Raw genomic sequence first — 23,095 nt, forward strand, 5'->3', positions numbered from 1 at the left:
TTACCTGCAATGATAACGTCCTCAAATCGCTGATCGTGCTAAAAAACTTCCATCTCTGGTAACGAGCTGTGTCACCAGACGACAAGATCAAAGGGCGAGGGAGGAGGGGAGGGTCTTCCGGTTGATTAATTAACCAATAATAACTGCTGTAACTGAAACTCACCTTTGTAAAATTGTTTTTTATTGGTAAATCTGAAAAGGTGTTGATAATTATGAACTGTCGATAATTGTAGCCGCCGCTCTAGTTTTGCTTATCTCATCTCATCTCATTATCTCTAGCCGCTTTATCCTTCTACAGGGTCGCAGGCAAGCTGGAGCCTATCCCAGCTGACTACGGGCGAAAGGCGGGGTACACCCTGGACAAGTCGCCAGGTCATCACAGGGCTGACACACAGACACAGACAACCATTCACATTCACACCTACGGTCAATTTAGAGTCACCAGTTAACCTAACCTGCATGTCTTTGGACTGTGGGGGAAACCGGAGCACCCGGAGGAAACCCACACGGACACAGGGAGAACATGCAAACTCCGCACAGAAAGGCCCTCACCGGCCACGGGGCTCGAACCCGGACCTTCTTGCTGTGAGGCGATAGTGCTAACCACTACACCACCGTGCCGCCTAGTTTTGCTTATATTTTGGGAAATAACATTCTAACAACACTGGGAAATAAAGTTGTTTGAAAATATCACAGGCGGGTATAAAGGAAAACAATAACAGTAGGAGGAGAAGTAAAAGGTCCGTGCAACTCTCTAGCTAAGCCTAATTATTAGCTTGAGTGATGTATCTGTGGTTGAGAAACTAACAGAGCCAGAATCCACAGACCATACGGACAGTGCTGGCCTTTACTACCTTTGTGGGGTTTGTTTGTGGGGCAAAGTGGTACGGTTCATATTTAATAATTAAAAGAACAAGAGTGCTCTGGGAGCACAATATCCCCTGCTGGCAACTGTGCCATAACTCTGGTAAAATGCAAATGAATTGAACAAAATTGCAATATGCGTATTACTGACATAAAACAAAGAATCCTGTCAAGTTTTGTGAAATTCCTCCAAAAATTGTGACGGTAGTTGATTTCAGAAAGCAAGCACACCTTGATGAAATTGCCGAAAGTACAAGTTTGTTAATAATCAAGGGCATAACTCTGGTAAAAATTGCCCAACTTAAACTAAATTTCAATCTGCGTATAACTGTCATATAACAAAGCCTTTTGCCAAGTTTGGTGAAATTCCTCCACAGATTGTGAGAGGAGTTGATTTCAGAAGAACGCACACCTTCATGAAACTGTCAAAAGTACAAGTTATTTAATCGAGGGTCAAAACTCTGGTAAAATTTTTACAAATGAAATTAAATCGCAATATGCGTATTAGCGTCATATAACAAGGCCTTTTGCCAAGCTTCAAGAAATTCGTCCAAAAATTGTGAGAGGAGCCGATGTCAGAAGGAAAACACACTCTCATGAAATTGTCAAATTATAATTTTGTTAATCAACGGCTGTAACTCTGGTAGTAAAATGTGACTGAATTTAACGAAATTACAATATGCCTACTACCAACATATAACAATGCGTTTGTCAAGTTCTGTAAAATTCCTCCAAAAATTGTGAGAGGAGTTGATTTCAGAAGGTGAGCATCCTTCCCGGGACAGACGGACGGAAATCGCCATGACATACCGTAATCCCCCTTCGGGCCTTTCGGCCAGCAGGGGATAAAAACAGCTTAAAGGAGAACTGAAGGCAAATTTTTTATAATCAAAATTCTATTTATCTCATTTTATAAAATATAGGAATGCATTTCTGACAGCTATTTTGTCACTGCTATAGCAAGTTATGAGTGTCTGAAATATGCTATGTAATATATCAGTCTATATGTCAAAGCAATGGGCGTAAACGAGATTTGTTGATAATAATAATAATAATAATAATAATAATTTCAATTTATATAGCGCCTTTCACAAACCCAAGGATGCTTTACACAGGAGTTACCCCCCCCCAAAAAAAAGCCACACTAGGAAGAGTAGCGTGAGGTAAAGAGAAAAGTTTTCAAGTTAGCTTTGAAGGAAGTGAGAGTGGAACAGTCACGGAGCGATTGTGGTAATGAGTTCCAAAGTTTAGGAGCAGCAACACTGAATGATCTGCCACCCATAGATACCAGTTTAAAACGTGGGACAGTCAGAAGTCCACAGACAGACGATCTGAGGGAGCGGGAGGGACAGTACAAATGAATTAGCTCACAGAGATAGGAAGGGGCGAAACCATGAAGAGCTTTATAGGTTAAAAGCAAGATTTTGTATTTGATCCGAGAAATAATACCCTGTCCACACTAGGGATTTTGTACCGATACGAAACTACTTTCGTACCGCAGCACCTGTCCACACTAGCAACTATACTGGTACTATAGCGGTATAACTGTATCGGTACAAAACCCACAAATGTATGGGTTTCGTACCGGTACAGTATCGGTACTGTAGCGCTTCGCTGTAGTGTGGACAGATGAAGCGGCTCTGTATCGATACAAATATAACGCGCATGCGCAAAGTCACACACCTCAATCGATGTCTTCGCTGAATAAAATAGTGAAGAACGGAGATTCGTTTGTTTCTTTCTCAACTGCCTCGCGCGTTTTATACGAGTCGACTGAATAAATGACCACCAGAAATACAGACTGTACATTGACAACAAAAAGCACACACACGTTGTTTCATCCGTACGGAAGCCGAGAGAGACCCTTCATATAATCCTTTTTTTTATTCACCTTGTTATCCCAAGATAACGACTTAATTAATTCAGGATCTCGAGAAAACAACACAACTAATTTGAGATCTCGAGAAAACAAAACTGTTATTCCGTGATCTCGAGTAAACAGCTGAGAAATGGTTCATTCAGGTGCGCCAAGAGACTTGTGATATGCTGACTTTGGGGCTATTTCTCATTCTGTATAGACGCAACTTTGGTCATTAGAATGTCTGGAATAATCGATCACCTAATAAGGCAATATTTTGATCAGGGGTTGACACAGGGAGAGATTGCATTAAGTCTTTTAATAAGGGATAATTTCAAAATTAGTCCGCGGCACCTCCGCAGAAGACTGGCCCGGCTTCGTCTCTACCGACGGAGATACAGTGATCCAGCTGAGATCATGAAATAACGGTTTTGTTTTCTCAAGATCTCGAAATAACGGATGCCATATATTCTCGGAAGGAAGTTACTCGGTAACCACGGAAACATTTCGCGCACGCGCATTTCAACTACCGTGAAAGAAAACCGCAAACATTTCTCGCTAGTGTGGACAGATGCACTAAACTGTACGAACAAACAATTATTCATGGATTATAGATAATTTGTTTTTAATAGTGAACATTGATATAACAATTGAACTGATAATAATAACATTAACAACAAGTATTACTAGTAGTATTATTGTTTATTATTATTATTAGTAGTAGTAGTAGAGTTATTTTATATCAATGTTCACTATTTTAAAAATTTATCTATAATCCATGAGTATTTGTTTGTATTCTACCAATTACTACGTTTTAATAATTATTTGTAATAATTTTTAATAACTTAATTTTATAACATTTAATAATCCCTAGTACTTATTAATCACTAATTCATAAGTAGCAATGATTAATAATCAATAATAATTATTATTACTACTAATTATTATTAGTGGTTGTTAATATTATTCTTATTATATTAAAAACACTGTTGTAGACGATAAGCAATAAAACGAAAAAACTTTTTGTACAAATTATTTATATTGTACTATATTTAGAATTATTGTATTTTCTGGAGTTCTTTTTAATTGAGTTTTGAAATAAAGGTTGTTTATATATTTATATTAAACTTAATACAATAAACAATGTTAATTGTGTAAAAAAATGATGCTAATCACTATTATTAGTAGTAGTATTTCCTATAAGTCCCATTTTCCACCTGACTCTTGTACGCATGCGCGAACCCCCCTGCGTTTCACTCCGGAGCGCTTGACCTCTAACACGCGCGCACGCCTCGTGTCCGTGAAAAGCCAGTTTCCCAGTGGGCGTGTCCCCAGCGCTGCGGTACCGTCTTTAAACACATTTGTGCGATCCAGCGCTTTTTATCGCAAACGATTCTTCTCCTTATTTGGGGGGGTATTTGTCATCCCCCAACCACTTGTCGTTAAACAGACATCTTCCCATAATTATCAACGCTTTCTAGCGCCCGAGTAAGCTACCTGCGCATCTCTCACTCTTCACAACCACCACACCACACCACACCGCCTCCAGTAGCCTCCTAACGTTAGCTCTTGATCTACGGAACGCACAGAACCGATGTTGCCCCCAAAAGGTACACTGGTCACTTTTAAAATTACGGTTAAAAAAAATACCCCAAACCGGATGGAGACATTTCACTCGTTCGGTCCAATATTAAATTTAATACCTCCCTTTCGAAAATTCCAGTCATTCCAAACAATTTAAGACGTTTTTAGGCCTTGAAAACTGAAAGTTATATTTAAGACTTTTTAAGGACCCGCGGGAACCCTGTTATAGTGCTGTCTGAAACCTTAGTGAGGATTATGTGGGAAATGCGCTCAGTATAATATGTATTTATCACAAAAATACAAGCATGTATTTATTATTTTGAAAACCCACCAGCCGCCTGATCTGACACGTTTTAATTGTGCGACAGTAATGACGTAAATACCAGCGCGATGGACTCGTCCTTATCCTGTCACCTTTCCAACTCTTCTCTACTCCATGTTGGTTCGAAGTTGTGTGGAATAATCTCCATCACTGATGAAGCTGGCAAATCTTGAAATTAATCTAAATTGGAACGATATGGCGATCTGGCCGCTGTGTAAACAGTTTCCAAAATGGCGGCGCCGACACTTCACGTTTGAAGTCTCGCACAAGTCTCGTGAAGATCGCGCGGATAAGCGACGCCTGCCGTGCACCAAACGAACTACAGTCAACATGGCTAAAAACCGAAAAGGCCGATAAGTGTAATTTAATATGCCACTACGAGTCACGATATAAGGTTAATAAAACCGAAAACGTAGTTGAATAACATGTTAAGAAATAAAGCAAGTTTAAAATGACTTCAGTTCCCCTTTAAGCCTATATTTTGCCATAAATTCAAATACAGATACACAAAAATACATACATAAAGTACAATTGTAGCAACATACATAAACCCACAAACAACTCACTAAGTTTTCAGCAGGCGCCGATGAGCTGCTTTTCCAGCACCAGTGAGTAGTGCGCAGAAATCTCCCAAAATGAAACCCTATAGATTAAACCAGATCTTCAGTGAGGTTACAAAGAAAGCAAAACTGAACCCAATCTTTAATAAGACACAATAAGTTTACATACAGCCTTAATTAACAGGCAAATTAACTAAAGATGACCTCACCGCTGTCTGTTTAGCGATCTTGGCCAGATTCACATCTTTCCCTAGAGGGAGGTCTTGACTGAGGCTGGATAGCATAGCTTTCCTCTGCTCCTCTGTGGGACTCTCTATCACCACCTGGTGCACAAAGGCTGGCATCACGTCTGAGGATAAATCCCATTGGCCACGCACACACCCAACCACGATTACACTGCGATAAGGAAAGTACATTTTTCATCTGGTTTGATTTACACTATCAACGGCACTGTTTCTATATCCTCAAATCGGTTCAGCCAATGCATTAATCATTTGCGTTCTGACTCAGTTTAAAGTCAAAGCTCAAGTCTTTGTAAAAGTTTCATATATTCGCCTGTTACTTACCTTGAATGTGCATCTGCTATGAGCTGGCAGAGTGCAGAGGCTACTCTGGAGTCCGTTTCAGTGCTGTCACGCCGCTGGCCGAGTAACTGCAGGTTCCTCAGGAGAAGCACACAGGGGTGATGGAGCTCAGCTCTGTGGAACGTAGCCTTCATCTTGGACTCACAGGCAGCTGCAGTGTCTCCACACATGGTCACGCAGTCCACCTGTGAAAAACACACAGGCGTTAAGCTCAACCTTAACTTTATAAAGCATGATTTTTGTTAATAGAGCCTTTCGGGGGGGGGGGCACGGTGGTGTAGTGGTTAGCGCTGCCAGGTTTGAGCCCAGTGACCGGCGAGGGCCTTTCTGTGCGGAGTTTGCATGTTCTCCCCGTGTCCGCGTGGGTTTCCTCCGGGTGCTCCGGTTTCCCCCACAGTCCAAAGACATGCAGGTTAGGTTAACTGGTGACTCTAAATTGAGCGTAGGTGTGAATGTGAGTGTGAATGGTTGTCTGTGTCTATGTGTCAGCCCTGTGATGACCTGGCGACTTGTCCAGGGTGTACCCCGCCTTTCACCCGTAGTCAGCTGGGATAGGCTCCAGCTCGCCTGCGACCCTGTAGAACTAGCGGCTACAGATAATGAGATGAGATGAGATGAGAGCCTTTTGGGGAGATTCACGTGAGCGAACACATTGGTCCCTCTGTGAAAATTATCAGTGGAGCAGATTCACCAATGAAACAGGAAGCCGATCCATTTCATTGGTTATCATGCCATTACGTTATAAAATATAAACTTGACTCATGTTTTAATATGTAAATACAGCTAATGCAACATACCACGTCTGCTCATTTCCCCAGTAAACCGATGTTGCATTGCCTGTATTTACATTTTGGAACATGATGGGAGTTTATATTTTATGATCGAATTTATTAATTTTTTTATTCGTATATACAGTCAAGCCCGAACTTATTCATACCCCTGGCAAATTTTGACTTAAAGTTACTTTCATTCAACCAGCAAGTTTTTTCTTGATTGGAAACGACACAGGCGTCTCTCGGAAGATAATAAGATAGTGTACAAGAGGCATCATTGTGGAAAAAAATATTTCTCAGCTTTTATTTACATTTGAACAAAAAGTGGCATGTCCAAAATTATTCATACCCTTCTCAATAAATCAATAGAAAAGCCTTTATTAGCTATTACAGCAATCAAACGCTTCCTATAATTGCTGACCAGCTTTTTGCATGTCTCCACTGGTATTTTTGCCCATTTATCTTTAGCGATGAGCTCCAACTCTTTCAGGTTGGAGGATCTCCTTGCCATCACCCTGATCTTTAGCTCCCTCCACAGATTCTCAATTGGATTTAAGTCAGGACTCTGGCTGGGTCACTGCAAAACGTTCATGTTTTTGTCCGCTAACCATTTCTTCACCACTTTTGCTGTGTGTTTTAGGTCGTTGTCGTGCTGAAATGTCCACTAGTGCCCAAGGCCAAGTTTCTCTGTAGACCGCCTGATGTTACTGTTGAGAATCCTGATATACTGCTCTTTTTTCATGGTGCTGTTTACTGTGATTAGGTTCCCTGGTCCATTGGCTGAAAAACACCCCACAAAGCATTAGGTTCCCACCACCATGTTTGACAGTGGGGATGGTGTTCTTAGGGTTGAAGGCTTCTTTTTTACACCAAATGAAGGACACATCATTGTGGCCAAACAATTCAATTTTTGTTTCATCTGACCAGAAGTTGTCGTCTTTGTCCAGATGAGCATTTGCAAAGGCCAAGTGGGCTTTTGTGTGCCTTATCTGGAGAAGTGGCGTCCTCCTTGGTCTGCGTCCGTGGAACCTAGCAGTGTGCAGTGTCCGTTGGACTGTCTGCCTTGAGATCTTGCCACCAGCAGAGCCCAGATTCACCAGGATGGCCTTGGTGGTGATCCTTGGATTCTTTTTCACCTCCCTCACTATCCTCCTGGCCAGCACAGGTGTCACTTTTGGCTTCCGACCACGTCCTCTAAGATTTTCCACAGTGCGGAACGTCCTGTATTTTTTAATAATACTTTGCACTGTAGCCACTGGAACTTAACATTTAGATATGGCCTTATAGCCCTTTCCTGACTTGTGAGCAGCCACAACGCGCAGCCGCAGGTCCTCAGTGAGCTCCTTTGTCTTAGTCATGACTGTCCACAAACCAACTGCAGACAGCTGCTGTTTTTCACCTGTTGAGTTGATTAAAACAGCTGTTCCCAATTAATCAGGGTCATTAGGATGCTTTAGAACAGCTTGGACTATTTAGAATGGTATAGAACTTTGGGTTTTCCCATAGACTGTGACAGTTTGCAAAGGGTATGAATAATTTCATGCCACTTTTTGTTCAAATGTAAATAAAAGCTAAGAAATTATTTTTTCCACAATGTACATCATCTTATTATCTTGTACATCATCTTATTATCTTTTGGGAGAAGCCTGTCTCATTTCCGGTCAAAGAAAACCTTGCTGGTTGAATAAAAGTAACTTTAAGTCAAAATTTACCATATATATAATTTTTAATCATATTCCAGTGTTCAAATACAGGCCAGAAAACACTGGTTTTCTGGCCAAGGAAGATTGGTAGGCACATGTAGTAATGGCAGCGTTTCTTAATATTAATAATATTTTAAAAATATCCATTAGCTAATAGCCTTTTCAATTAAGGGAGAACATTTTTAACATCATACCAAGTAGACGTCTCCTCTAAAATCAATCAGCGAACTTGAAAGTTTTTTAAACCTGCTTTTCAAGGTAGGCTGCCTTTCAGATCTTTCAAGTGTAGGTCATGAAAAGAATTTTCCCCGACACCCTATTATTTTTGTTTAGTGGACCAAAAGCTACTGAACTCGAATCATAGCCTTCCAATTTTATTAGGTTTTTCTAATAGAACAATTAATGAATTTAGGGCCACATGGTCCTAAACTCTCTGCAATTTTTTCCTGCTTCACCATGACACAATACAAGATACTACGTCATGCATCATGTGGTGGGCTTTCCCCGTTCATGCAAGGCATTATGGGATACAAATTTGAAACAGGAGAGAAAAATGGAGGATGTGAATGAAACTGGAAAGACCAACTACAATAACGGAAAACGAGAAGAAAGGATGTTATGTTGTGAAGGAAAAGAAATGCAGGACCAAACTAATAAATATCGGCGGTCGGCGAGCACCTCGGTGTGATCAGCTGTTCGTTTAGCGACAGAATGATGTAACCGTCAGTGTATGGTCAAGGCAAACCTGTAGATGGCAGTAATGCAACACTGTGGATGCCAGCTGCCATAAAACCCAAAAGAAGAGGAAAAAGAAAGAGACAAAGGTAAACCTGCGCATGCGCACACGGACTTCCTCTGTCTGCTTGACTGCATGAAGCAAGCGATTTCATGCACATTATTTGCTCGGGAATCCCCTCAAATTAAATAACTTCCCAGCCACAGAATGGCCTGATATTTTTAGATATTACAAAAATAAAACATCACAATGACCAAATTTCAGAGGGAACTAAATTTCACTGATTTTATGAAACTGAAAGGCCGTCTAGCTTTAATGAAAGCAGAAAATGATTGCAGTTGGGCTGATCTGGGTCTGATGGTGCCCTGGGAGGAAAGAGCTTGTCAGCAAGTTAGGAGCTTGAAGAGCAAGTGGATGATTGCTGAATAAGGACATTAACCTGAGATTATACGTTTTGAGTTTTGCATTTGAGAATTTGGAAAGTTGGAATTTGCTTTAGAGAAGAAAAGCTTTTTTTTTTTTTAAAAAGTACTTCATTCTAAATTTCTGTTATTACTGGTGTATCTAGAGGGCTGTATGCATCATTCATACCAAATCATACTAGAGCGGCGGCTACAATGATCGACACCTTTTCAGATTTATCAAAAAAAAAAAAACAATTTTACAAAGGTGAGTTTCAGTTACAACAGTTATTATTGGTTAATTAAATCAACCGGAAGACCCACCTCGCCTTTTGATCTTGTCGTCTGATGACGCAGCTCGTTACCGGAGAGGGAATTTTTTTTCAGCACGATCAGCAATTTGAGGAAAACCCAGATGTTATCATCGCAGGTAAGCATGGTGGAAAGATCATGGACATGTTTTACTTCTCAAATTCACCGATATTTCATGATCTCCTTATCGAAACCTACTTTGTTTCTTACTCTTTCATTTGACAGTCGCCATTTTGTATCTAAACGTGCGTTTGAGAAATTACATGAGGTGTCAATAATAGTGATCACTTTCACTGGTGTCCACCATTATCGACACCCTGTGGAATTAAGTGACATTTACAACTGTTATGGATCGATCTTTGTGTAACACTGTTGAAGTAGATGAAAAAAAAAAAGTGCTGTGATGTATAATTATTTTTTTCTGATTCATAACAGAATGGAATGCTTATAGAGTATTTAGAATCCGACTGCAATAAATAGAATTAGAGCAGAATTAAATTCCGAGCATATTAAAAAAAAAAAAATAAATCACATGCTTGAAATATTAAGATTTTTCTATTCCATTCAGAAAATATTATTTGCAGTTTGTTGTAAATATCTACCACATATTACAATATTAGTTGAGATTTTATATTTTTGGATGCAAATTTACAAAAAAAAAACCAAACAAACAAACAAAAAAAAAAAAAAGACCTTTGACCTGGATTTTCATGTGGTTATAATGTCAATTCCCTGTTGACATTTATTGGTAAACCACAAAACTAGAAATTAATACAAACAACAATGAATGATTAACAAAATGTGATCTACGAAAATAGTTAGAAAGTGGGTAGAAAGTGGAACAAAAAGATTTTCTGACAGGTTAAACATTATCAGTTTGTTTGTTTACAAACATTAGAATTACTTCCTCATTTACGTAAGCGGGGGCGGCACGGTGGTGTAGTGGTTAGCGCTGTCGCCTCACAGCAAGAAGGTCCTGGGTTCGAGCCCCGGGGCCGGCGAGGGCCTCTCTGTGTGGAGTTTGCATGTTCTCCCCGTGTCCGCGTGGGTTTCCTCCGGGTGCTCCGGTTTCCCCCACAGTCCAAAGACATGCAGGTTAGGTTAACTGGTGACTCTAAATTGACCGTAGGTGTGAATGTGAGTGTGAATGGTTGTCTGTGTCTATGTGTCAGCCCTGTGATGACCTGGCGACTTGTCCAGGGTGTACCCCGCCTTTCACCCGTAGTCAGCTGGGATAGGCTCCAGCTTGCCTGCGACCCTGTAGAAGGATAAAGCGGCTACAGATAATGAGATGAGATTTACGTAAGCACCGACATCCATATATTTATATAAAAAGATATTTTGTACTAAATACAAGTCTATGTAAAACAAATTTTAAATAAAAACTTTTTGTTAATACCACATACTGATTATTTTTTTTTAATAAATAATCATATGGTGTCAATAATTGTGGAACGGTGTCGATAACTGTGGACAAAGGTGTCGATGACTGTGGAACGGTTTAACGTGATCTGATACGGTAAGTAATCAGGAATCAACTCTTTTTTTTTTTTTTTTTTTCCAGTGGAAGTTTGAGTGATTATTCATGCACAATTTACATATTGAAAGTCTTTTCTACTTTTGCAATGGCCAAAAGATCGTTAAGGTGTCGATAATTGTAGCCGCCGCTCTAGCATATGTGAAAATAATATGCTGTTATTTTATATAGTTGAGTAGCCTTCCACTCAGACAGACAGTATGCGGTTTGGGTGAAACCGTATTTGTTAGCGATACGATATGTAGACGTTCTGTTGCTGCAAGTTATTCACGTTCCTCTAATGTGGCTTTGATAAGGTCAGTGATTTTGAATGGCATATAAATAAAAGGTGCGTTTCTCTCATCACTGAACTGAAGAAACTGCATTAGGCAAGGATTTTCTCACTACTGCAACTTTTTATAGTCCAAAAACAGAAAAAAAAAACCCATGAGTTTAAAATCAGTCAGCAGAGACCTTTTGTAGGTGGAGATGAAGCCTCCGACAAACCGACTTGATCGCTGTGACCTTCCCACATCCATCTGGACCCATGAGGAGAACAGAGCAGGCTCGCCTCAAACCTGCACACCTTTCACACGCAAGGGGAAAAGCCAAAGAGTCACTAAATATTAATAATGAACTTTTTTTTTATTAATTGTTAATCAATATACCATAAAATTACATTCAAGATAGCACACAATTTCTCTTTCACAGTATGCTATCCAAGAATGCTGACCTTTCAGTGATGTGTGGCTGGATGATGGAGACCAATTTCTCGACAACGTCAGAGAGTCCTGGAGGCAAGAGACTCGTCCAGAACGATGAACCTGCCTCTGAGATGGAGTATGGTGCCAGACTATTGGTGGAACCTCTCTGAGGAAAAACCAATCACAGTTTAGGCAAATCACTCTAACTAGAGTGCACAAGCTGGTACATTTTAAATAAAGAAGAATTCAAGATCATAGCAAGCAGCGACAGGTTTGTGTTTGAGCATGAAAGTCATTTATAAGTAACTTTACGCAGACACATTTTCCTTCGTACCATACTTAAGATTCTGAAGAACAACCATGCCATTAAAAGGTACATCTACTGTACAACCCCGATTCCAAAAAAGTTGGGACAAAGTACAAATTGTAAATAAAAACGGAATGCAATGATGTGGAAGTTTCAAAATTCTATATTTTATTTAGAATAGAACATAGATGACATATCAAATGTTTAAACTGAGAAAATGTATCATTTAAAGAGAAAAATTAGGTGATTTTAAATTTCATGACAACAATACATCTCAAAAAAGTTGGGACAAGGCCATGTTTACCACGGTGAGACATCCCCTTTTCTCTTTACAACAGTCTGTAAACGTCTGGGGACTGAGGAGACAAGTTGCTCAAGTTTAGGGATAGGAATGTTAACCCATTCATGTCTAATGTAGGATTCTAGTTGCTCAACTGTTTTAGGTCTTTTTTGTCGTATCTTCCGTTTTATGATGCGTCAAATGTTTTCTATGGGTGAAAGATCTGGACTGCAGGCTGGCCAGTTCAGTACCCGGACCCTTCTTCTACGCAGCCATGATGCTGTAATTGATGCAGTATGTGGTTTGGCATTGTCATGTTGGAAAATGCAAGGTCTTCCCTGAAAGAGACGTCGTCTGGATGGGAGCATATGTTGCTCTAGAACCTGGATATACCTTTCAGCATTGATGGTGTCTTTCCAGATGTGTAAGGCCACACGCACTAATGCAACCCCATACCATCAGAGATGCAGGCTTCTGAACTGAGCGCTGATAACAACTTGGGTCGTCCTTCTCCTCTTTAGTCCGAATGACACGGCGTCCCTGATTTCCATAAAGAACTTCAAATTTTGATTCGTCTGACCACAGAACAGTTTTCCACAGTCCATTTTAAATGAGCCTTGGCCCAGAGAAGACGTCTGTGCTTCTGGATCATGTTTAGATATGGCGGCTTCTTTGAACTATAGAGTTTTAGCTGGCAACGGCGGATGGCACGATGAATTGTGTTCACAGATAATGTTCTCTGGAAATATTCCTGAGCCCATTTTGTGATTTCCAATACAGAAGCATGCCTGTATGTGATGCAGTGCTGTCTAAGGGCCCGAAGATCACGGGCACCCAGTATGGTTTTCCGACCTTGACCCTTACGCACAGAGATTCTTCCAGATTCTCTGAATCTTTTGATGATATTGTGCACTGTAGATGATGATACGTTCAAACTCTTTGCAATTTTACACTGTCGAACTCCTTTCTGATATTGCTCCACTATTTGTCGGCGCAGAATTAGGGGGATTGGTGATCCTCTTCCCATCTTTACTTCTGAGAGCCGCTGCCACTCCAAGATGCTCTTTTTATACCCAGTCATGTTAATGACCTATTGCCAACTGACCTAATGAGTTGCAATTTGGTCCTCCAGCTGTTCCTTTTTTGTACCTTTAACTTTTCCAGCCTCTTATTGCCCCTGTCCCAACTTTTCTGAGATGTGTTGCTGTCATGAAATTTCAAATGAGCCAATATTTGGCATGAAATTTCAAAATGTCTCACTTTCGACATTTGATATGTTGTCTATGTTCTATTGTGAATACAATATCAGTTTTTGAGATTTGTAAATTATTACATTCTGTTTTTATTTACAATTTGTACTTTGTCCCAACTTTTTTGGAATCAGGGTTGTATTTTCAGGACACCATGTATTTACCTATTTTTAATTTCACATCCTAATAGTATTAATCGACTGCATTGTATAAGGTGATAGGACAAAATTTCAGCTTAGGAGGCTTTTTTAAATGAATATGCCGTATGTGTGTGTAGTGATTGAATCAGGACTGTAAACCTAATAATGTGATCACACTATAGGAGATACAAATGTCTTCTGCTGGAAACATCCATAATAATTCTTTGCCAGTCAGATTCATCACGGTTATGTGCCAGTACTGTATAAGAGATGTCACACTGAAAGACTAATCCTGTCCAAATAGGGCTTTTAAAGTGCATATCGCGGGTAAATTCAGGAGCAAGATCAATGTAATTCTCCTGTTTTATACTAAACTTTGGTCAAATATCTGTCACATTTTGCATTTTGTGCAATTTTTTTTTACCTTGCACAATACCAGAAAAATTCAGTTGAAATCAAGCCATTTGAGGTGAATTGGTCCGCCTCTGAAAAAACTTGGCATTTGGATTTCCCGGCAAACATTGATTTTTGTGACGTCACGTGCGGGACGCCGCCCTCTGAATCCTACATCAGCGCTGGTTTGTTTATGAGAAAACGACCTGGTGGTTTTCTGCAAATTTCTTCAACATTGTCACGTAATTATTAAAATGGTTAACAGATGTATCGTAGGAGGGTGTAGCAACACCAATCTTGATGGGATTAGTACTCATCGTTTCCCAAAAGACCGGACAATGAGAGAGAAATGGGAGCGCTTGGTCTACACAGGCTGTGCACTGAAACTGTGCAAGCTCTCGCAGCCTGCTGGCGCTTCCGCAGGTAACGTCACGAATCTGGCTCCAGACTCCCTTGAGATTTTTCCAGACGGGTTTTGTTATTTTATTTTTTTTTTCTGCTGCAGACAGATGGCCTTGTGCAAAATTACCCTTCTGGATGAGTGTGTAAAGGGACATACAGTACTTTCATATAAAAAAAAAATGAAATTGGTCCAGAATATGCACTTTAAGATAATATGAAACATACACTGAATTAGGAATAACTTTTGCCTGGTACTGTATACGTAAACGTCATGAACATTGCTTTGATTGCTCCTAGGACTGATGTAGTGAAGCACGGCCTCACCATATACAGAGAGGTGTGGTCTGTGTCAGCAAGATATGATCCGACATCTTCCTCATCCTCAGAAAAACCTGACACCTGCTTCACTTTAAAATATAAGACTGGCCATCTGCAGAAAAACCCACATGGTTAAAGAAAGGATACAGGGATACAACATGAGGTCTGACTCGTGAAGCTGAAAAGCAAACCAAGTGCAATGAAATCATACCCAGAAATACACAAACTTATAATCTGCACACCTTGTGATTCCATCAGAGCTGCTTTCCACAAACTCAGGATAACCTTGGGTTGGAATGCCCAGTATGCTTCCCTGCTGGACAAGTCTTAAAAAACAAGAGTGTTAGTAAGTAATTTAGTAACAAAGGTTTAAGATACACGGTAAACACTTCACTTCACAGATAAAAAGTTCTCAGACCTACCGGGGTGTGCTAAAGTGCTTAAAGAGAACATTGTCAAAGGGCCCATGGGCATCAGAATCTGGAGCCATAATTGCTTCAATGTGTAGTTCTTTGGCATATGGAGGTGCAGCAGAACAACATACACTTGCAGACTGTTTGTGTCCTGGCTGTAACGTTGCCTTGTTCCATCTCTGGGGGAAAACAGTTATGCTTAATTATTGACATGCCATTAAATGGTTATTTATCAAACTACATAATGAATTACTCACCTTTATTTTGAGACTTTTACATCCAACAGGTGTTGCTTCTCCATTGGACAAGTTAAACCACAGAACAGGTGAGATTAAACCTGCATTATCGCCAACATCCATATCTGAAGACTTAACGAAAGCCACAATTTTAGCCAGCTGGGTATCTCCTTTGGCCTTCGCCACAGCCTTTGTGCCACTTTCATTCTCTGGAGGACTTTGTACCCCTTCAGCTCCCAGACATTTTTTTACTTTTCCCAATGCAGCCATGACCCATTCACCGTTAAACAACCCTAACTTCAACAACAGGTTTTTGCTCACAAAAATGGAGCTGTCCATGTCCACCTCTGCGTTCTTCCCTATTTTCCCTCCAAACCTACAAAGCCTGGCACACTCGCAGATAACCAGCACATCCAGCCTGCACTCAAGGGCTTGAAGAATCTCTGTGAATCCAGAGCTGAGCAAAAGTCGGTTGCTCAGTAAGGAGCTGCCGGGGCCAAGATTGTTTGCATAGTGGGCGAAATCAGAGACGAACAAGGACACACTGGACGGTTTGTGGGTTACGCCGCTGTCAGCAGAGTCTAAAACACCATGGACATGTAGAAGGTCTCTGCAATCAGACACCACAACAGTAGTGTTTACAGTGATCATGCCCTGGGTAAGAGGTGTGCAATCCAGCACGACCAAGTCAGAGAGATACTGACGCACCAGAGTGGCATCATCACCAAGCAGAGGATGGTGTGGCAAAATCAGAGAGTCCCCTCTTCTCACCAACAGAGTTTGTCCAGGACATGATGCCAAAACTAGCAGGAAACTGGAGAATTCTTCAGAAGATGCCCATTTGAAACTCTGCTTCGTGCGAGCACCAATTACTATCTTATCCAAGGGCAAAAGCTGGACGATACGCGCGATTCCTGGCCTTTCTTCCTGAAAACTGTAGTGACTTAGAAATGTTTTAGACACATAAACGGCCAGAGTGCTGGTGTTATTATGGAGCGTGCAGTCAGGCAGCTCTTCAGCTATTATTTGGGCGCAAACTAAAACCTCCGACGTTGTGAAAGGCTCAGCTTCCTGCCAGGATAATAACAACGCGCATGAAGTTTCAGTGCAGTTAGAGAACATCTGAGTGAACTGTGACTTACGGACAAGTACTTGCAAGGGGTGCAAATCGGCTGGAAACTGGTCGACGCAAAAGAGTTTCATGGGCGCCGCCATCTTGATGCTTTGCGCATGCGCTGTACGACGATACGCACCCGAGAGTCGCCTAGCTTGAGTGACGAAAGCAGAAGGTGCCAAACCTTATTGTCAAAATTAAATCATAACTAAACTGTCAAATATATTGTAAAACAACATTGGAAACCACATATCAGTAGTCTTTTTTTCACCAAAGTCCTAAAAATTTTGTAATATCAAAGAGTAAAAGTATAATAAAACTGAATAAATAAAAGACAATCTTCTCATGTTTGTACAATGATCTCTTGATTTTACTAATACATTTATTCTAGCTACAATTCCTGATTCAACAATACATTTCTTCAATATATTTTCAAAATAGGGCGGCACGGTGGTGTGGTGGTTAGCGCTGTCGCCTCACAGCAAGAAGGTCCTGGGTTCGAGCCCCGTGGCCGGCGAGGGCCTTTCTGTGTGGAGTTTGCATGTTCTCCCCGTGTCCGCGTGGGTTTCCTCCGGGTGCTCCGGTTTCCCCCACAGTCCAAAGACATGCAGGTTAGGTTAACTGGTGACTCTAAATTGAGCGTAGGTGTGAATGTGAGTGTGAATGGTTGTCTGTGTCTATGTGTCAGCCCTGTGATGACCTGGCGACTTGTCCAGGGTGTACCCCGCCTTTCGCCCATAGTCAGCTGGGATAGGCTCCAGCTTGCCTGCGACCCTGTAGGACAGGATAAAGCGGCTAGAGATAACGAGATGAGATGAGACAAATTCTCATCTCATCATTCTCTACAGGGTCGCAGGCAAGCTGGAGCCTATCCCAGCTGACTATGGGCGAAAGGCGGGGTACACCCTGGACAAGTCGCCAGGTCATCACAGGGCTGACACATAGACACAGACAACCATTCACACTCACATTCACACCTACGGTCAATTTAGAGTCACCAGTTAACCTAACCTGCATGTCTTTGGACTGTAGGGGAAACCGGAGCACCCGGAGGAAACCCACGCAGACATGGGGAGAACATGCAAACTCTGCACAGAAAGGCCCTCGCCGGCCACGGGGCTCGAACCCAGACCTTCTTGCTGTGAGGCGACAGCGCGAACCACCACACCACCGTACCGCCCTGAAACAATTTGTCATGCACAAATTACAACTTACGAATGACGTTACTAATGATCATATATAAAAGTCATTATTCATTGAGCAGCAGTCTAATTATGGAACAAAAAATACAGATTTTACATATGTGATTTGAATAAAACATTTAACTTCATAGTAATGAAAATTACTGTATTATTATGCATTGAATTCATAACATGGGTGGCATGGTGGTGTAGTGGTTGGCACTGTCACCTCACAGCAAGAAAGTCCTGGGTTTTAACTACAGTATTGTGCGTTCTTTAGAGGGAGTTTACAATAAGAGTGTGTGGGAATGAGTGAATTATGGTACACCTGATGCCTGTTTGAATTGTTGTTCTCTCTCTCTCTCTCTCTCTCTCTCTCTCTTTCTCTCTCTAATTGTGAGCTGAGTGTGTCTATTTGTGAGCCGAGATGCCATAAATTAAACTAAAAATGATTCCAAGGTTCAGTAAATATAACAGCACCATAGCAAAGTTGAAATTACACAAAATCTCACAAAATCGCAGCTGATGGATACCTTGGGAGAGTTTCTAAAAAAAAAAAAAGAAATTATATATATATATATATATATATATATATATATATATATATATATATATATATATATATATATATATATAATTAGTCTTTAGGAGTCTTCATTGGTATAAAATCAATGGTCCTTAAAACCTAAATCTTTTTTTTTAAATTCAAATCTTTTTAGAGGTGGACAGTAATGAAGTACATTTACTTGAGTACTGTACTTAAGTACACTTTTTGAGTATTTGTACTGTACTTGACTAATATTTTCTTTGGAAACTTATGACTTTAACTTCACTACATTTGAAAGACAAATATCGGACTTTTTACTCCACTACATTTCTGTCAAGGTCCTCGTTACTTGTTACTATGAAGCAGCTTTGAAAGTGGATGGTTTTTTCTTTTCTTTTCTAAAATGTGATGGTTTTTCACAGGTGACACTGAGACAGCCGGTCAGTAATCACTAGGGTCACGTCACGTCCATAGGCTGTATAAAATCAAGTTCAGTTTCTCAGCAGCTTTATTTGAACACGATGAGTTGATGGCAGAATGGAAGGAGGTGGTTCTTCTGGGGAATGCATGCACTCATGGCCATACCTCAAACCCATGTTTCAGTTTTCTGAAAGGATTAAAGATTAATTTAGTTTTAAATGTCTGCCTTGTTTGCCTAAAACAAACCACATCACAGCCTACAAAAACTTGCCATCCAACCTGTGGAAGCATATTGAATATATATAAATGTTTTATTCCAAGAGAAAGCTTGCACTTAAGTTTTAGGTGCTTTTAGAGTTAGCAATAACATTACAATAGCTATGCAGTCTGGTTAGTCAAATGACTTTCTATGGATTTGCCCGTCAAGTTGCCATCGCCTTGTCCACGGCTAACGTTAACACATAGCTAGTTAACTTGGACACTGTTAGTTAGCATGTAAAAACGGAGTTACGCTAACGTGAATAACGTTAACTTATCTGAAGTCCTTTCAGAAATATGTTTTAGCATAATCTTGCCAAATAAACAATGTAGAAATCGTTCTTTTCTAGTAGCGTTAGCTACCCAATATTATGATTTTGAGTTTGAAAAGAGTTTGCTAGCATGTCAGGTGGAGTTTCACTGACTAGCTAGCGTAACGTTAAACCACCATGATGGTACAGCATGTGTTCATTTTGTAAATCCAGTCGGTTGCTTCAGAGGCATGAGGTATTGTAAGCATTGTGGCAATAATACAACTATGCGTTGACAGAAAATGTACTTGTAATCCTTAAGTATTTTTAAAAGCAAGTACTTCAGTACTTTAACTTAAGTAAAAATTTGCCTGGACAACTTTCACTTGTATCGGAGTAACATTTGACCAGTGGGATCTGTACTTTGACTTAAGTAATGAAGTTGGATACTTTGTCCACCTCTGACTCATTGACACTTTTTTTGCTTTGAATATCTAAAACTCACACAAACTGAATAACGAATGAGTTAATTATTTTTCTGAGCAACAGTTACAGTACAGTCACTACGTTTACATGCACATAGAGAGAATCGAATTTCTGCCGTTGCTCGACTGAAATCGAAGTTCAAAATGCCATGTATACACCTTAATTCAGCTGAAATTGAACTGAACTTGATTTCTCGGAATCGAGCTACACGACCTAGTTTATGCGATTTCTGCCGAGCTACTTTGTGCATGTATACCCTATCGAGCTAGTTGTCGAGGTACTTCCGGAAGTGACGAGTGACGAGACCACAAGCGGGAAACACAACAGCCTCGGTCGGCATGACAACAGTAGTAGCGAGCAGCAGAAGAGGTCAGGAGGAACAAACGAAGAAGAGAAAATGGCGATGTAGAGCTCTCTGAAGTGTGGGTGGAGCACAGAGGACGGCAGGACAAAGCTTCTGGTACTAATAGGCTTTTTATTGTCAGACTTTTCAGTTTAACAGCCTACTTTTATTCTTGAGAGAAAAAAACACACACACACACACGCACGCACGCACGCGCTGTGTTCTAGTCCCGGGATGAGCTGTCCCCTCTGCTCTCCCTCTGCCTCCTTAAATAGGGCGCGGTTACTGGGAAGATACACAAACACAGGTTAATTACCGTCAGGTGTAGTGATTCTGCCACTCACCTTCCCTGGCTCCGCCCTCCTGTCACAGACCGGCGCTTGACCACACCCCCACTGCCACAGGCAAGCAGAAACGTGCACTTCTGGAGCAATGAGGAGACAGAGTTCATGCTCATTCAGCTTAAGGAGTTGAATGTATTAAAATTCATGGACGGGAGAAAAACGCGCAATGGAGAACACGGAACTGATAACTTTGTTTTCACTCTTGAATAGCTCTTCTTCATGACGACAACCGGAAGTGTACCAACACGATGGGGCGTGTTGCGCCACCTGTGGCTCGGGTGCACAATGCACCTCACACAATAGCCCGATTTCAGTTGTGTGCATGTACGATTGGATTTCTCTGGCACCCTGCTGGGACCTTCAGCTCGATTACCGACAGCAGCTCGATTTGGATGTGCATGTAAACGTAGTCAGTGTTCTCAGGCTAGCTTTTCTTCCACAATAGCTGGGGAGACAGCTTTTGAACACTTGATTCACATAAACCTTTAGAAAGCAAACCCAGAAAGGTCATGTGTAAATTAGCCTGACCCCTTTAAAACTTTAAATGTCAGTAAACCTTTGCTTCACACAGACGCTAATAAAGGCTTTTGACATTTAAAATAGGCTTAGGATTTCGGTGGTGGAGCAAAAACTCTTAAAAATTCAAAAATGAATGAAATTTTCAAATCTGTAGCATAAATACTACATCAATTATAAGATTATATAATTTTTGAATAGGGAAGCACAGTGGTGCAGTGGTTAGCACTGTCACCTCATATCAAGAAGATTCTGGGTTTAAGCTCTGCAGCCAACTGGGGCCTTTCCGTGAGGAGTTTGCATGTTCTCCTCGTGCCTGTGTGGGTTTCCACACAGAAAAATATGCAGATTAGTTAAATTTTTTACTCTAAATTGCCCGTAGGCTTGAGTAGCTGTCTGTCTCTCTGTGTTGGTCCTGCGATGGATTGGTGGCCCATCCATGATGTACCTCGCCCCTTGCCCGATGTCGGCTGAGATTGGCTCCAGCTTCCCTGCAACCTGCAATGGATAAGCAGTACAGAGAATGAATGAATTTTTTTTAATAAGTGTATTGTTTTAGGGTGGCACGGTGGTGTAGTGGTTAGCACTGTCACCTCACAGCAAGAAGGTCCTGGGTTCGAGCCCAGCAGCTGACAAGGTCCTTTCTGTGTGGAGTTTGCATGGTCTCCCCATGTCTGTGTGGCTTTCCTCCGGGTGCTCCGGTTTCCCCCACAGTCCAAAGACATGCAGGTTCAGCTAATTGGTGGTTCTAAATTGACCCATGTGTGAATGTGAATGCGAATGGTTGTTTGTCTCTGTGTGTCAGCCCTGCGATGATCTGGCAACTTGTCCAGGGTGTACCCCGCCTCTCACCCATAGTCAGCTGGGATAGGCTCCAGCTTGCCTGCGACCCTGTAGGACAGGATAAGCGGCTACAGATAATGGATGGATGGATGTATTGTTTTAATATCCATAGCTGTTTTGGGGCCTGCTTGGGCCTACTAGTAAATGACTAACCTGGTATCATATTTCTATATGCATTGTATTTATGGTGTAGTGGATAGCAAAAAAAAAAATTTCTTTGTATCTTTATATACATACACATACAGTGGAATAAAACATTATCCCTCAAGGATCCCAGTGTCACAAGAAAATGAGACAGTGTACACAGGATTACATAAAGTAAAAACAGAATAAAGTAGCCTGTATTGCTCTGCTTTAAGTCTCATGTGTTATTATATTACACATGAGGCTGAAAGGTCTTCAGAGCATTTCATGAAAATGGGGCAGCCATGGCCTGAAGGTTACAGAAGCAACCTTGGGCCCAACCTTGGGCTGGTTCGATTCCCGGAACCGGTAGGAAAAATGTGAGGGGAATTGAATGAATGAACAACACTTCACCCTCCCTCTGCATCTTGGCTGAAGTGCCCTTGAGCAAGGCACCTAACCCCCAACTGCTCCCTGGGTGCTGTAGTGTAGCTGCCCACTGCTCTGGGTATGTGTATGTGCATGCATATGTCCACTGCTTCAGATGGGTTAAATGCAGAGGAGGAATTTTGCTGTGCTTGAGTGTACATGTGACAAAATAAAGGCTTCTTCTTCAACAAGAACTTAACAAAAAAAATCCCAGAAAATATCACAAAGCAAAGGGGAGTCCCATATACGATTCGTACATTGGGGGAGTGCCTGTTAGAGAGCGCACTTGTCCTGGGCCATCGGCATAGTGAGGTAGGGTGGCCAGTTCCTTTCCTCGCCGCCTTTAACTTCCCCAGTGTTTCCACCAGGTCCCCATTCACTGCTGGGTGGACAGGGAGCGAGCCCCAGATCCCCGTCGAGCCGAGGCTCGAACCAGGGACCGTTCGCTTAGCGGTCAAGCGCTCTAACCACTTGGCCACCTGCGCTCCGAAAATATCACAGAACCTTGTAAGATTGTCTAATTGTGTAAAATATAGTAACTGTAAAGCGTTCAGCTGTGACAATAGTAATGATATTATAATGTT

The 23,095-nt window shown here is 41.2% G+C and overlaps 1 protein-coding gene across 1 annotated transcript in view; it reads right to left on the reverse strand.

Annotated features, from left to right (window-relative positions):
- The window catches only part of pex6 (peroxisomal biogenesis factor 6), a 36,766-nt gene extending 19,858 nt beyond the window's left edge, over window positions 1-16,908 (reverse strand). Inside the window, exons 1-9 of the mRNA XM_060941505.1 lie at window positions 15,678-16,908; window positions 15,430-15,599; window positions 15,250-15,333; window positions 15,014-15,119; window positions 11,947-12,083; window positions 11,688-11,799; window positions 5,755-5,957; window positions 5,398-5,584; window positions 5,195-5,271 (exon numbers count right to left, since the gene is read on the reverse strand). Of these exons, the coding sequence (XP_060797488.1) occupies window positions 5,195-5,271; window positions 5,398-5,584; window positions 5,755-5,957; window positions 11,688-11,799; window positions 11,947-12,083; window positions 15,014-15,119; window positions 15,250-15,333; window positions 15,430-15,599; window positions 15,678-16,871 (2,270 nt within the window). The 5' untranslated portion in view covers window positions 16,872-16,908. The remainder of the gene's footprint in view (window positions 1-5,194; window positions 5,272-5,397; window positions 5,585-5,754; window positions 5,958-11,687; window positions 11,800-11,946; window positions 12,084-15,013; window positions 15,120-15,249; window positions 15,334-15,429; window positions 15,600-15,677) is intronic.
- Between the last annotated feature and the right edge of the window lie 6,187 nt (window positions 16,909-23,095).

This window comes from Neoarius graeffei, chromosome 15, assembly GCF_027579695.1.
Source record: "Neoarius graeffei isolate fNeoGra1 chromosome 15, fNeoGra1.pri, whole genome shotgun sequence".
NCBI classification, from domain to species: Eukaryota; Metazoa; Chordata; class Actinopteri; order Siluriformes; family Ariidae; genus Neoarius; species Neoarius graeffei.